This window comes from Schistocerca cancellata, chromosome 4 (genome assembly GCF_023864275.1).
Source record: "Schistocerca cancellata isolate TAMUIC-IGC-003103 chromosome 4, iqSchCanc2.1, whole genome shotgun sequence".
Classification (NCBI taxonomy): domain Eukaryota; kingdom Metazoa; phylum Arthropoda; class Insecta; order Orthoptera; family Acrididae; genus Schistocerca; species Schistocerca cancellata.
Genome location: NC_064629.1, coordinates 2,331,527 through 2,347,026, shown reverse-complemented (window position 1 = coordinate 2,347,026; position 15,500 = coordinate 2,331,527). Strand labels below are relative to the sequence as shown.

At 59.0% G+C, this 15,500-nt stretch overlaps 1 protein-coding gene across 1 annotated transcript; it reads left to right on the top strand.

Moving 5' to 3' along the window:
* Positions 1 to 3,147: 3,147 nt before the first annotated feature.
* On the top strand, positions 3,148 to 6,783 carry LOC126183242 (nascent polypeptide-associated complex subunit alpha, muscle-specific form-like). Its single transcript, XM_049925037.1, has 3 exons — positions 3,148 to 3,294; positions 3,338 to 4,191; positions 6,528 to 6,783. Exons 1-3 carry the CDS (start codon positions 3,148 to 3,150, stop codon positions 6,781 to 6,783), a joined length of 1,257 nt encoding a protein of 418 aa, XP_049780994.1.
* The last annotated feature ends 8,717 nt before the right edge of the window (positions 6,784 to 15,500 follow it).

Sequence of the window (15,500 nt, the reverse complement as noted above, 5' to 3'; positions counted from 1 at the left end):
CTTCCTTAATCTAGCTTCTAAGATAAGTCGTAGGGTCAGTATTGCCTCACATGTACCAATATTTCTACGGAATTCAAACTGATCTTCCCCAAGGTTGGCTGCTACTAGTTTTTCCATTCATCTGTGAAGAATTCACGTTAGTATTTTGCAGCTGTGACTTATTAAACTGATTGTTTGGTAATTTTCACATGTTAGCACCTGCTTTATTTGGGATTGGAATTATTATAATCTTCTTGAAGTCTGAGGATATTTTGCCTGTTTCATACATCTTGCTCACCAGATGGTAGAGTTTCGTCAGGACAGGCTCTCCCAAGGCCATCACTAATTCCAGTGGTATGTTGTCTACTCCCGGGACTTGTTTCAACTCGGGTCTTTCAGTGCTCTGTCAAACTCTTTACGCAGTATCGTATCTCACATTTCATCTTCATCTACATCCTCTTCAATTTCCATAATATTCTCCTCAAGTACATTACCCTTGTATAGACCCTCTATATACTCCTTCCACCTTTCTGATTTCCCTTCTTTGCTTAGAACTGGGTTTCCATCTGAGCTCTTGATGTTCATACAAGTGGTTCTCTTATCTCCAAAGGTCTCTTTAATTTTCCTGTAGGCAGTATCTATCTTACCCCTAATGAGATAAGTCTCTATATCCTTACATTTGTCCTCTACCCATCCCTGCTGAGCCATTTTGCACATCCTGTTGATCTCATTTTTTGAGACATTTCAATTCCATTTTGCCTGCTTCATTTACTGCATTTTTATATTTTCTCCTTTCATCTATTAAATTCAATATTTCTTCTGTTACCCAAGGATTTCTTCTAGCCCTCGTCTTTTTACCTACTTGATCCTCTGCTGCCCTCACTACTTCATCCCTCAAAGCTTCTTCTTCTACTGTATTTCTTTCCCCCATTCCTGTCAATTGTTCCCTTATGCTCTCCCTGAAACTCTGTACAACCTCTAGTTCTTTCAGTTTATCCAGGTCCCATCTCCTTAAATTCCCACCTTTTTGCAGTTTCTTCAGTTTTAATCTACAGGTCATAACCAATAGATTGTGGTCAGAATCCACATCTGCCCCTGGAAATGTCTTACAATTTAAAACCTGGTTCCTAAATCTCTGTCTTACCATTATATAATCTATCTAATACCTTTTAGTATCTCCAGGGTTCTTCCATGTATACAACCTTCTATCATGATTCTTAAACCAAGTGTTAGCTATGATTAAGTTGTGCTCTGTGCAAAATTCTACCAGGCGGCTTCCTCTTTCATTTCTTAGTCCCAATCCATATTCACCTACTACGTTTCCCTCTCTCCCTTTTCCTACACTCGAATTCCAGTCACCCATGACTATCAAATTTTCGTCTCCCTTCACTATCTGAATAATTTCTTTTATTTCATCATACATTTCTTCAATTTCTTCGTCATCTGCAGAGCTAGTTGGCATATAAACTTGTACTACTGTAGTAGGTGTGGGCTTTGTATCTATCTTGGCCACAATAATGCGTTCACTATGCTGTTTGTAGTAGCTTACCCACATTCCTATTTTCCTATTCATTATTAAACCTACTCCTGCATTACCTCTATTTGATTTTGTGTTTATAAACCTGTAGTCACCTGACCAGAAGTCTTGTTCCTCCTGCCACCGAACTTCACTAATTCCCACTATATCTAACTTTAACCTATCCATTTCCGTTTTTAAATTTCTAACCTACCTGCCCGATTAAGGGATCTGACATTCCACGCTCCAATCTGTAGAACACCAGTTTTCTTTCTCCTGATAACAACATCCTCTTGAGTAGTCCCCGCCCTGAGGTCTAAATGGGGGACTATTTTACCCTCGGAATATTTTACCAAGAGGACGGCATCATCATTTAATCATACAGTAAAGCTGCATGCCATCGGGAAAAATTACGGCTGTAGTTTCTCCTTGCTTTCAACCGTTCACAGTACCAGCACAGCAAGGCTGTTTTGGTTAGTGTTAGAAGGCCAGATCAGTCAATCATCCAGACTGTTGCCCCTGGAACTACTGAAAAGGCTGCTGCCCCTCTTCAGGAACCACGGCATTTGTCTGGCCTCTCAACAGATACCCCTCCGTTGTGGTTGCCCCTACGGTACAGCTATCTGTATCGCTGAAGCACACAAGCCTCCCCACCAATGGCAAGGTCCAAATTAATTCTCATCATTGATGGAATATGGGAATGGGAGCTATTCCTGAAATTTATGTGTTACTAAGAAACACATTCTTGTTGTTCTTCTTGTTGGAATATCATACATTATATTCGTTTGTTGGAAGTGATCAGTAATTAATTGTTTTTTGGGATTGGGTACTTGTGTCTTAACTGCATAAATCATTTAAGCATTACATTACTTTTGAAAACAGTATGTGCAAGCAGCAATATCAGTTTTATTACCTGTTCAGTGAGTTATAATTTTGCTCTATCTATTACTTACACTACCATAAATAATATATGTTAATCAAGTTATGTAGGTGTTATATGTCAACAAACAACATAGTTGCTTCTATGTAGTTGTTTGTCAGATACTTCATTAAATTCTTTCCATACAACCTTGTTGACTGTAGCAGGGCATCTGCAAAAGAAATAACTATAAAGATGGGTTTCTAAACATCACCACGTCATGTTACACTTCTCCTAATCCATATTATTAATTTTCTTACTACAAATTCATCTTACTCCAGTGCTTCATACTCCTCGCTACATTTCGTTGATTGTGATGCACAGTGTCATTTAAAAATACTGGTAAGTATCACACTACATACACAAAAAATACCATTATTATCAAATTTATCTTGTCATAAACATGACAATCATCATCTACTGTACTTCAGTGCTCTAGCGTGGATATTATTTTACTTTAAACTACTTATTATTCTGTAGTTTCTCTGACAGGAGTCTCACATCACAAGTATACCTCTTCAATGACATCATTAAAGGCATCAGTATTTAAGTACCTTTTCCTCCCTTAACTCCAGCTTGAACAGGAATATGTTAAAACCTTTTCATGAAACTGCACATTACAGGTGCCGTAAAAAATCCTGCCACTGCAGCTGAAGTACCATCTGCTCCAACTGCTTGCACAACTGGTGGGCCAAGTTCACTGCCTGCCTGTTCCGTCATACCTCTGCATCTGATGGGCCTAACCAACTGCGCCCCCTCACTGCCGCAGCTGATGTACCTGGCTGACTGCTCGCCACAACTGATGGGCCTGGCAAATTGCTGTGTCTCACCACTGCACCTGATGGGCCAGGTCGACCGCAGTGCCTTGTCGCAGTGCCCCGTAGGCCTGGCTGACTGCACTGCCTTGCCGCAGTGCCCCGTAGGCCTGGCTGACTGCACTGCCTTGCCGCCGCACCGCGTGGGCCTGGCTGACCACACTGCTTCGCCGCAGCACCGCGTGGGCCTGGCTGACTGCACTGCCTCGCCCTGTGGGCCTGGCCGACTGCACTACCTCGCCGCCGCGCCCAGGGGGCCTGGCCGACCGCACTGCCTCGCTGCCTCACCCTGTTGGCCTGGCCGACCGCACTCCCTTGCCGCCTCAGCCTGTCAGCCTGGCCGACCGCACTACCTCGCCGCCGTGCCACGTGGGTCTGGCTGACCGCACTGCCACGCCACCTCGCCCTGTGGGCCTGGCCGACCGCACTGCCTCGCCGCCTCGACCTGTCGGCGTAGCCGACCGCACTGCCTCGCCGCCTCACCCTGTGGGCCTGGCCGACCACACTGCCTCACCGCCACGCCCAGGGGGCCTGGCCGACCGCACTACCTCGCCGCCACGCAACGTGGGCCTGGCCGATCGCAGTGCCTCACTGCTTCGCCTCATGGGCCTGGCTGACCACACTGCCTCGCTGCCACAACGCATGGGCCTGGCTGACCGCACTGCCTCGCCGCCTCGTCCTGTGGGCCTGGCCAACCGCACTGCCTCGCCTCCTCGCCCTGTCGGTGTGGCCGACCGCGTTGCCTCGCCGACTCGCCCTGTGGGCCTGGTCGACCGCACTGCATTGCCGCCTCGCCCTGTGGGCCTGGCCGACCGCACTGCCACGCCGCCTCGCCGCCTCGCCCTGTGGGCCTGGCCGACCACATTGCCTCCACCGCCTCGCCCTCTGGGCCTGGCCGACCACACTGCCTCGCCGCTCGCCCTGTGGGCCTGGCCGACCGCACTGCCACGCCGCCTCGTCCTGTGGGCCTGGCCGACCGCACTGCCTCGCCACCTCGCCCTGTTGCCGTGGCCGATCGCACTGCCTCGCCGACTCGCCCTGTGGGCCTGGCCAACCGCACCTGAAGGGCACAGATGACCGCACTGGCTCACGACCCCACCTTCAGCGCCTAGGTGACCGCAGTTTCTCACGACCCCACCTTAAGCGCCTAGGTGACCGCACTGACTCACGACCCCACCTAAATGGCCTAGGTGCCCACACAGGCTCACGACCGCACCCTAAGGGCCTAGGTGACCACACTGTCTCACAACTGTACCTAAAGGGCCTAGGTGATAACACTATCTGAGGGCTGCTCTGCCTCAGTCCCGCACCTGATGAGCCTGGCCTACCTCACAGCTTCACGACCACACCTAATGTGCATGGCTGGCCCTTTTGGTTCGTAACCAACATGCATTTTGCTCACCGACTGCTCTACGTCACTAACGAGCTATTGAGTTTGGCCAAAATCTCAGCCTCAAGACTCTATATGATGTGACCGGCTCATCGCACTGCTTCACACTAATGCCAAATGATAATAGCTGACCACACTGCTTCACGCCCGCTACTGATGTGAATGACTGTCCACTGTCGACAATGACTGGGCCTGACTGGTCGCTTAGCCTGACGAATCGCATATGATGGGAAACTGCACCTGATGGGTGACAACTCGACCACACAACCACACCTGCTGTGCCTGGTATATTGCACCTGAATGGACAGGTCTATGGAACCTGATGGACTGGGCTGACAGCATGGCCTCACAACAGAACCATATGGGCCTGGCCGACGCACTGCCTTACGACCACCTCGGATGGGCCTAGCCGACAGCACTTCCTCACGACTGCTCCTGATGTGCTTGGCCACCACACTTCTTTACGACCCCACCTCATGGGCCTGGACGACCACACTGCTTCACGAATGCACCTGATGGGCCCTGCCGACCGCACCTGATGGGAATGGCCGATCCCACTGCCTGACAACTGAACCCATGCGCTTAGATGACCGCACTGCCTGACAACCACTACCTTTCAGTCTAGCTGACCACACTACGTTGCGACCACACACGATGGACCTGACCAAACGCACTAAATCAAGACCTCACCCAATGGGATTGGTCGACAGCACCGCCTCACGAATGCATCTGATGGGCCTGTACAACCGTACTGCCTCACGACCACACCTGATGGGCCTGGCCGACAGCACTGCCTCACGACCGCTCCTGATGGAACTGGCCGACAGCACTGCCTCACGACTGCAATTAATAGGCCTGGTCGACAGCCCTGTCTCACGACCACAGCTGATGGGCCTGGTGGACTGCACTGCCTCACAACTGATGGTCCTGATGGACTGCTCTGCCTCACGACCTAACCTGATAGGCCTGGCAGACTGCACTGCCTAACGACCGCACCTGATGGGTCTGATGGACAGCACTGCCTCACGACCACAATTAATAGGCCTGGTCGACAGACCTGCCTCACGACCACACCTGATGGGTCTGGTGGACTGCACTGCCTCATGACCACTCCTGATGGGCCTGGTCAACAGCACTGCCTTACAACCACTCCTGATGTGCTTGGCCACCGCACTTCTTTATGATCCTACCTCATGGGTCTGGACGACCACACTGCTTCATGAATGCACCCGATGGGCCCTGCTGACTGCACCTGATGGGAATGGCCGATCCCACTGCCTGACGACTGCACCTGATGGGCCTGGCGGACTGCATTGGCTCACGACCGCGCATATGGCCAGGCCATCAGCACTGCTTCAAGACCCCACCTGATGGGAATGACCGACAGCACTTCCTCACAACCGCACCTGATGGGCCTGGCCGCTAGCACTGCCTCACGACCACACCTAATGGGCCTATCCGACAGCACTTCCTCACAACCGCTCCTGATAGGCCTGGCGGACTGCACTGCTTCTCGAACGCACCAGATTGCCCTGGTGGACTGCACTGCATCTTGAACGCACCTGATTGCCCTGGTGAACTGCACTGCCTCTCGACGCACCTGATTGGCCTGGTGGGCTGCACTGCAGTGCCTCGCCGATGCAACTGTTGGTCCTCACTTGACCGCAGTGCCACGCCGCCGCACCTGTTGGGACTGGCCCGACAGCAGTGCCTCACCGCCGCTCCAGATGGGCCTGGCCCTACAGCAGTGCCTCGACGCCGCTCCAGATGGGCATGGCCCGACCACAGTGCCTTGCCGCTTCACCTGATGGACCTGGCCCTACAGCATTGCCTCGCCACCACACCAGATGGGTCTTGCCCGATCTCAGTGCATCACCAACGCACCTGATGGGCCTGGCACGACTGCAGTGGCTTTATGGCACACCTGATGGGCCTGGCCCGACCGCAGAGCCGCGCTGCCGCACCCCTGTGCCTGGCCGTCCGCATTGCCTCGCCACCGCACCTGATGGGCCTGGCCCGACTGCAGTGCCTCACCGCCGCTTCTGATGGTCCTGGCCCATCCGCAGTGCCTTGCCCCCGCACCTCATTGCCCTGGCCGACCACAGTGCTCGCCACGACACCTGATGGGCCTGACCCGACCACAGTGCCTCGCCGCGACACATGATGGCCCTGGCCCGACCGTAGTCTCCAGCCGCCGCACCTGATGGGCCTGGCCCGACTGCAGTGTCTCACCGCAGCTTCTGATGGCCCTGGCCCATCCGCAGTGCCTTGCCCCTGCACCACATTGCCCTGGCCGACCGCAGTGCTCGCCACGACACCTGATGGGCCTGACCCGACCACAGTGCCTCGCCGTGACACCTGATGGCCCTGGCCCAACCGTAGTCTCCAGCCACCGCACCTGATGGGCCTGGCCCGACCGTGGTGCCTTGCTACCACACATGATGGGCCGGGCCCTAAAGTAGTGCCTCATTGTCACACCTGATGGGCCTGAACCGAAAGTAGTGCCTCGTTGTCACACCTGATGGCCCTGGCCCGACCACAGTGCTTTGCTGATGCACATGGTGGTTCTGGCCTGACCACACTGCCTCGCCGCCGCAACTGATTGACCTGGCCGACCGCAGTGCCTCGCCTCCGCGCATGATGGGCCTGGTCCAACCGCAGTCCGTTGCCTGCGCCCTTGATGATACTGGCCCGATCGCAGTGCCACACCACTGCACCTGATTGGTGTGTCCCAACTGGAGTGCCTCGCTGCCACACATGATGGTCCTGGCTCGACCGCAACGCCTCGCCGCTGCACCTGGTGGGCCTGACCCACCGCAGTGCCTCACCCCCTCACCTCATGAACCTGGCCCGACCGTAGTGCCTCGCTGCTGCACCTAATGATCCTGGTCCGACTCCACCAGATTGGCCTGGCCTGACCCCACCTGATGGGACTGGACCAAACGCAGTGCCTCGCCATCACCACTGATGTGCCTTGCCAACCACATTGCCTCGCCGCTGCAACAGATGTGCCTGGCTGACGGCATTGCCTCCCCACCGCAACTGATGTGCCTGAAATACCACGTTATCTTGTACACTTGCCTGACATGCCTGGCCGACTGCAGTGCCTCACCGCCGCACCTGATTGTCCAGGCCATCCAGAGGGCTTCGCCGCCACACCTGACTGGCCTGGCCGTCCGCAGTGCTTCGCCGCCACACCTGATTGGCTTGGCTCGACGGCAGTGCCTTGTCACCACACCTGATTGGCCTGGCAGACCGCAGTGCCTTGCCCACGCACCTGATGGGCCTGGCCCGACTGCAGTGCCTCGCCGCCCAACCTCATGGGGAGGGCCTGACCGCAGTGTGTCGCCGCGGCACCTGATAGGCCTTGCCTGACCTCAGCGCATCGCTGCCGCACCAGATGGGCCTTGCCCGACCACATTGCCTTGCCGCCGAACCAAATCGGCCTGGCTGACCACAGTGCCTGACCGCAGTGCCTCGTCTCCGCACCTGATTGGGCTTTCAGAATGCAGTGCCTCACTGCCGCACCTGATGCGCCTTTCCGACCGCAGTGCCTCGCCGCCTCACCTGATGCGCCTGACCATCCGCGGTGCCTCACCGCCGTAGCTGATCGGCCTGGCCTGACCGCAGTGCCTCACTGCGGCACCTCATGAACCTGGCCCGACTGCACCTGATGGGCCTGGCCCGACTGCACCTGATGGGCCTGGCCCGACTGCACCTGATACGCCTGGCCCGACCGCACCTGAGGGGCCTATCCCGACCACACGTAATAGGCCTGGCCCAACCGCAGTGTCTCGCCGCCCCACCTGATGGGCCTGGACCATCCGCAGTGTCTCGCCGACGCACCTGATGGGACTGGATAGATTGCAGAGTCTCGCCACCGCACCTGATGGGACTGGACAGACTGCAGAGTCTCGCCGCCGCACCTGATGGGCCTGGGCCGACCACAATAGCTCGCCGCCGCAAATGATGGGCCTTGCCTGACCTCAGTGCCTCCCCGCCGCACCCGATGGTCGTGGCCCGACCGCAGTGCCTTGCCACCACAGCTTATGGTCCTGGCCCGACCGCAGTGTCTCGCCACCGCACGCGATGGGCCTGGACCGACTGCAGTTACTCGCCACCGCATTTGATGGGCTTGGAACGACCGCAGCGTCTCGCCGCCTCACCTGATGGGCCTGGACCGACCACAGTATCTCTCCGCCGCATGTGATGGGCCTGGACCGACCACAGTATCTCTCCGCCGCACGTGATGGGCCTGGACCGACCGATGTGTCTCGCCGCCGCACCTGACGGGCCTGGACCGACCGCAGCATCTCGGCGCCGCACCTGATGGGCCAGGCCCGACCGCAGTGCCTCGCCTCCGCACCTCATTTGCCTGGCCGACTGCAGTGCCTCCCCACCGCACCCCATGGGCCCAGCCGACCGCAGTGCCTCGCTGCCACACCTCATGGGGCTGGCTGACTGCAGTGCCTCCCCGTCGCACCTCATGTACCCGGTCAACCGCAGTGCCTCGCAGCCACACCTCATGGGGCTGGCTCACTGCAGTGCCTTCCCGCCGCACCAGATGGGCCTGGTCCGACTGCAGTGCCTTGCTGCCGCACCTGATTGGTTGGCTCGACCGCAGTGCCACACCGACATGCCATGTGGCCTGACCCGACGGCAGTCCCTCGCCACTCCTACCCGTGTGCCTGACCGACCGAACTGCCCCGCCGCTGCACTCCATGGGCCTGGCCGACCACACTGCCTCGCCGCCGCACCTATTTTGCCTGGCCCGACAGTAGGACAGTAGTGGCTCGCTGCCACAGCTGATGGGCCTGGTCCGACCGTAGAGCCTCGCCGCCCCTCCTGATAGTCTTGGCCCGACCGCAGTGCCTCGCCGCTGCACCTTATGTGCTTGGCCCGACCGCAGTACCTTGCCGCCACACCTGACGGGCCTGGCTGGACCGCAGAGCCTCACTGCCGCACCTGATGGGGCTGGCCCGAACGCATCAGATGGGCCTCGCCTGACCGCACCTGATGCGCCTGGCCTGACCGCACCTGATTGGCCTGGCCTGACCACAGTGCACCACCACCGCGCATGATTGGCGTGGCCAACCGCAGTAGCTCACCGCCGCAACTGATGGGCTTGGCCAACTGCAGTAGCTTGCCGCCGCAACTGATGGGCCAGGCTGACCACATTGCCTCACCACAGCACCTGATGGGCCAGGCCGACTGCAAAACCTCGCTGCCGCACCTCATGGCATGGCCCAGATGGTCGTTCTCGCTGTCGCACCTGATGTGCCTTGCCGACCGCAGTGCCTCACTGCCGCACCTGATGTGCCTTGACGACCGTATTTCCTCGCCACAGCAACTGATGTGCCTCACCTACCACATTGCCTCTCATCCGTTCCTGATGTGCCTGGCCGCCCACAGTGCCTCACCCCCGCACCTGATTGGCCTCTCCGACCACAGTGCCTCACCACCACAACTGACTGGCCTGGCCGACCGCAGTGCCTCGCTGTCCCACCTGATTTGCCTGGCCGACCGCAGTGCCTCGCTGTCCCACCTGATTTGCCTGGCCGACCGCAGTGCCTCGCCACCGCACCTGATGGGCCTGGCCGAAATCAGTGATTCACTGCTGCATCTCAAGGGCCTGGTCCGACTGCAGTGCCTCGCCACCGTACCTGAAGTGCCTGGCCGAACGCAGTGACTTGCCGCCACGCCCCGTGAGTCTGGCCGACCACAACTTAAGGGCCTAATTGACAACACTGGCTCACGACTCTATGGGCCTAGGTACCCACACGGGCTCACGACCCCACCTTAATGGCCTAGGTGACCGCATTGTCTAACGACCCCACCTTAATGGCCTAGGTGACCACACTGTCTCATAACCACTCCTGAAGGGCCTAGGTGACCACGCTGCCCCACAACCGCTCCTGAAGGGCCTAGGTGACCAGACTGCGTCACAACCGCTCCTGAAGGGCCTAGGTGACCACACTACCTGAGGCCCGCACTGCGTCCGGATTGCTTGTGATGTTCCTGGCCTACCTCACAGCTTCACGACCACACCTCATATGCATGGCCGGCCCTTTTGTTTCGAGACCAACCTTCATTTGACTGGCTGACTGCTCTACGTCCCTACCGAGCTATTGGGCCTGGCCAAAACTCTGCATCAAGACTGTAGCTGAAGTGACCGTCTCATTGCACTGCTTCACACTCATGCCAAATGGGAATAGCTGACCACACCGATTCATGCTCGCTACTGTTGGGAATGACTGTCTACTGTGCTTCACGAGCCCATAATATGGTTCTGGCTGACTGCCAGGAAGCACTTCCTCACATTCCCCCCGCAAATGATGTGCCTTGCCCGACGTCAGTGCCTCCCCGCTGCATCTGATGGTCGTCGCCCGATCTCAGTGCCTCGCCACAGCAGCTGATTGTCCTGGCCCGACCGCAGTGTCTTGCTGCCGCATGTGATGGGCCTGGCTGACCATAGTGGATTGTTGCAACACCTAATAGGCCCGGCCGATCGCAGTGCCTCGACGCTGCACCTTATGTGCCCGGCTGAATGCAGTGCCTCACCGCCGTAACTTATGGGCCCGGCTGAACGCAGTGCCTCACCGCCGTAACTTATGGGCCCGGCTGAACGCAGTGCCTCACCGCCGTAACTTATGGGCCCGGCTGAACGCAGTGCCTCACCGCCGTAACTTATGAGCCCGGCTGACCGCTGTGCCTCGCCGCCGCACCTTATGGGCCCGGACGACCGCAGTGCCTCCCCGCTGCACCTCAGAGGCCTGGCTGACCGCAGTGCCTCGCCGCCGCACCTCATGCGCCTGGCCGACCGCAGTGCCTCACCGCGCACCTGATGGGACTGGCCGACCACAGTGGATCATCGCAACACCTAATAGACCCAGCCGACCACAGTGCCTCACCGCCGCACCTTATGGGCCCAGCCGATCGCAGTGCCTCGCCGCCGCACCACATGGTCCTGGCCGACTGCAGTGCTTCGCCGCCGCACCTCATGCGCCTGGCCGACCGCAGTGCCTCGCCGCCGCACCTCATGCGCCTGGCCGACCGCAGTGCCTCGCCGCCGCACCTCATGCGCCTGGCCGACCGCAGTGCCTCGCTGCTGCACCTCATGCGCCTGGTCGACCGCAGTGCCTCGCTGCTGCACGTCATGCGCCTGGCCGACCGCAGTGCCTCACCGCGCACCTGATGGGACTGGCCGACCACAGTGGATCGTCGCAACACCTAATAGACCCAGCCGACCACAGTGCCTCACCGCCGCACCTTATGGGCCCAGCCGATCGCAGTGCCTCGCCGCCGCACCACATGGTCCTGGCCGACTGCAGTGCTTCGCCGCCGCACCTCATGCGCCTGGCCGACCGCAGTGCCTCGCCGCCGCACCTCATGCGCCTGGCCGACCGCAGTGCCTCGCCGCCGCACCTCATGCGCCTGGCCGACCGCAGTGCCTCGCCGCCGCACCTCATGCGCCTGGCCGACCGCAGTGCCTCGCTGCTGCACCTCATGCGCCTGGTCGACCGCAGTGCCTCGCTGCTGCACGTCATGCGCCTGGCCGACCGCAGTGCCTCACCGCGCACCTGATGGGACTGGCCGACCACAGTGGATCGTCGCAACACCTAATAGACCCAGCCGACCACAGTGCCTCACCGCCGCACCTTATGGGCCCAGCCGATCGCAGTGCCTCGCCGCCGCACCACATGGTCCTGGCCGACTGCAGTGCTTCGCCACCGCACCTCATGGGGCTAGCCGACAGCAGTGCCTAGCCGCTGCCCCTCATGTGCCTGGCCGACCACAGTGCCTAGCCGCCGCCCCTCATGCGCCTGGCTGTCCGCAGTGCCTCGCCCACCGCACCTCATGGGCCTGGCTGACTGCCGTGCTTTGCCGCCGCACCCCATGGCCCTGGCCGACCGCAGTTACTCACCTGTTGGGTATGGCTGACCGCAGTGCCTCGCGGGCGCACCAATTGGGCCTGGCTGACCGCAGTGCTTTGCCAGCGCACCTGTTGGGCCTCGCCGAATGCAGTGCCTCGCCGCCGCACCTGATAGGCCTGGCCGACTGCAGCAACTCACCCCAGCACCTGATGTACCTGGTCTGACTACAGAGCTTTGCTACCGCACATGACAGGCCTGGTCCAACTGCAGTGCCTTGCCACCGCACCTGATGGGCCTGGTCCGACTGCAGTGCCTTGCCGCCACACCTCATGGGCCTGGTCCGACTGCAGTGCCTTGCCACCGCACCTGATAGGCCTGGTTTGACAGCAGTGCCTCATCGCCACATCCCGTGGGCCTGGCCGACTGAACTGCCTCGACGCCGCACCGCATGGGCCTGGCCAACAGCACTGCCTTGCCATCGCGCCTCATGGACCTCACCGACCGCAGTGCCTTGCCGCAGCAGCTAATGGTTCTGGCACGACCGCAGTGCCTTGCCTCCGCACCTGATTGGCCAGGCCGACCGCAGTGCCTCCCTGCCGCACGTGATGGGCCTGACCTTACCTCCGTGCCTCGCTGCCGCACCTGTTGGGCCTGGCCCGACAGTAGGACAGTTGTGCCAAGCCACCACACCTGATGGGCCTGGCCTCACCGTAGTGACTCGCCGCCACACCTGATGGTCCTGGATCGACCGCAGTGCCTCACTGCCACAGCTGATGGTCCTGTCCCGACTGCAGTGTCTCGCTGCCACACCTGATAGGCCTGGCTCAACCGCAGTGCCTCGCCGCCGCACCTGAAGGGACTGGCCTACCCACAGTGCCTTGCTGCCGCACCTTATGTGCGTGGCCCGACTGTAGCGCCTCGCCGACACACCTGATGGGCCTGGCCCACCCACAGTGCCTTGCCGGCGCAACTGATGGGTCAGGACCGACCGGAGTGCGTCGTCACCGCCGCAGCTGATGGCCCTGGCCAGACTGCAGTGCCTCACCGGCGCACCTGTTGGGCCTAGCCCGACAGTAGGACAGTAGTGCCCCGCCGCCACACCTGATGGGCCTGGCCCAACCATAGTGCCTCGCCGCCATACCTGATAGTCCAGACCCGACAGCAGTGGCATGATGCAACACTTCATGGGCCTGGCCTGACCGTGGTGCCTCGCCGCTACACCTGATGGTCCTGGCCCGACCAAAGTGCCTCGCTGCCGCACCTTATGCACCTGGACCGAACGTAGTGCCTCGCCACCACACCTGATGGAACTGGCCTACCCGCAGTGCCTGGCCGCCGTACCTGGTGGGCCTGGCACGCCCGCAGTGCCGCACTGACGCACCTGATGGGCCTGGCCGACCGCAGAGTCTCACCGCCACTACTCATGGGCCTGGCCGACCGCAGTGCCTCGCCGCTGCAACTCATGGGTCTGGCCAACCACAGTGCCTCACTGCCGCAGCTTATGTGATTGGATGACCGCAGTGACTCGCCGCCACTCCCCATGGGCCTGGCCGAACGCAGTGACTCGCCGCTGAACCCCATGGGCCTGGCCGACCGCAGTGCCTCGCCCTGCACCTCATGGGCTATGCTGACCACATTCCCTTGCAGCCGCATCTGTTGGGCCTGGCCGACCTCAGTGCTTTGCCGGCGCACCTGTTGGTCCTGGCCCCTACCGCAGTCCCTTGCCTCCGCACCAGATGATCCTGGCCCGATCGCAGTGTTCTGCCGCCGCACTTGATTGGCCAGGCCCCACCATAATGTCTCGCCACCGCTAATGATGCGCCTGGCCGACCACAGTGCCTCGCCGCCGCACCTCATTGGCCTCGCCGACCGCAGTGCCTCGCCCCCGCACCTGATGTGCCTGGCCTGACTGCAGTGCCTTGCCGCTGCAGCCGATGGGCCTGTCCCGACCGCAACCAAATGGCCTGGCCTGACCGCATCAGATGGGCCTAGCCCGACCGCACCTGTAGGGCCTGGCGCGACCGCAGTGCCTCACTGCCGCGTGATGGGCCTTGCCCGACCCTAGCACATCGACGCCGCACCTGAAGGGCCTGGTCAGACTGCAGTGCCTTGTCGCCATACTTGATGTGCCTGGCCGAACGCAATGCCTCGCTGCCTCACCCCGTCAGCCTGGCCGACCGCACCTTAAGGGCCTAATTCACCACACTAGCTTATGGCCGCACCTTAAGGGCCTAGTTGACCACACAGGCTCACGAGCTTACTCTATGGGCCTAGGTACCCACACAGGCTCACGACCCCACCTTAATGGCCTAGGTGACCACATCGTCTCACGACCCCACCTTAATGGCCTAGGTGACCACACTTTCTCATAACCACTCCTGAAGGGCCTAGGTGACCACGCTGCCCCACAACTGCTCCTGAAGGGCCTAGGTGACCACACTGCCTGACAACCGCTCCTGAAGGGCCTAGGTGACCACACTACCTGAGGCTCGCACTGCGTCCGGACTGCATGTGATGAGCCTGGCCTACCTCACAGCTTCACGACCACACCTCATATGCATGGTTGGCCCTTTAGTTTTGAGACCAACCTTCATTTCCCTGGCTGACCTCTCTACGTCCCTACTGAGCTATTGAGCATGGCCAAAGCTCTGCCTCAAGACTGTAGCTGAAGTGACCGTCTCATCGCACTGCTTCACACTAATGCCAAATGGGAATAACTGACCACACTGATTCACGCTCGCTACTGTTGGGAATGACTGTCTACTGTGCTTCACAAACCCATAATATGGTTCTGGCTGACTGCCAGGAAGCACTTCCCCACATTCCCACCTCATGGTACTAGATGATGGGCCGAGCCAAACAAACCACCTCAGAACCCCACCTGATAGATGTGGCGGACCCTGCCGCATCATGACTGAACGTGATGGTGCTTGCCGACTGCTCTGCTTCCAGACCTGAATTAATGGTGATGGGTGATTGCTAAAGGGCATGGCCATCGGTAGTGTTA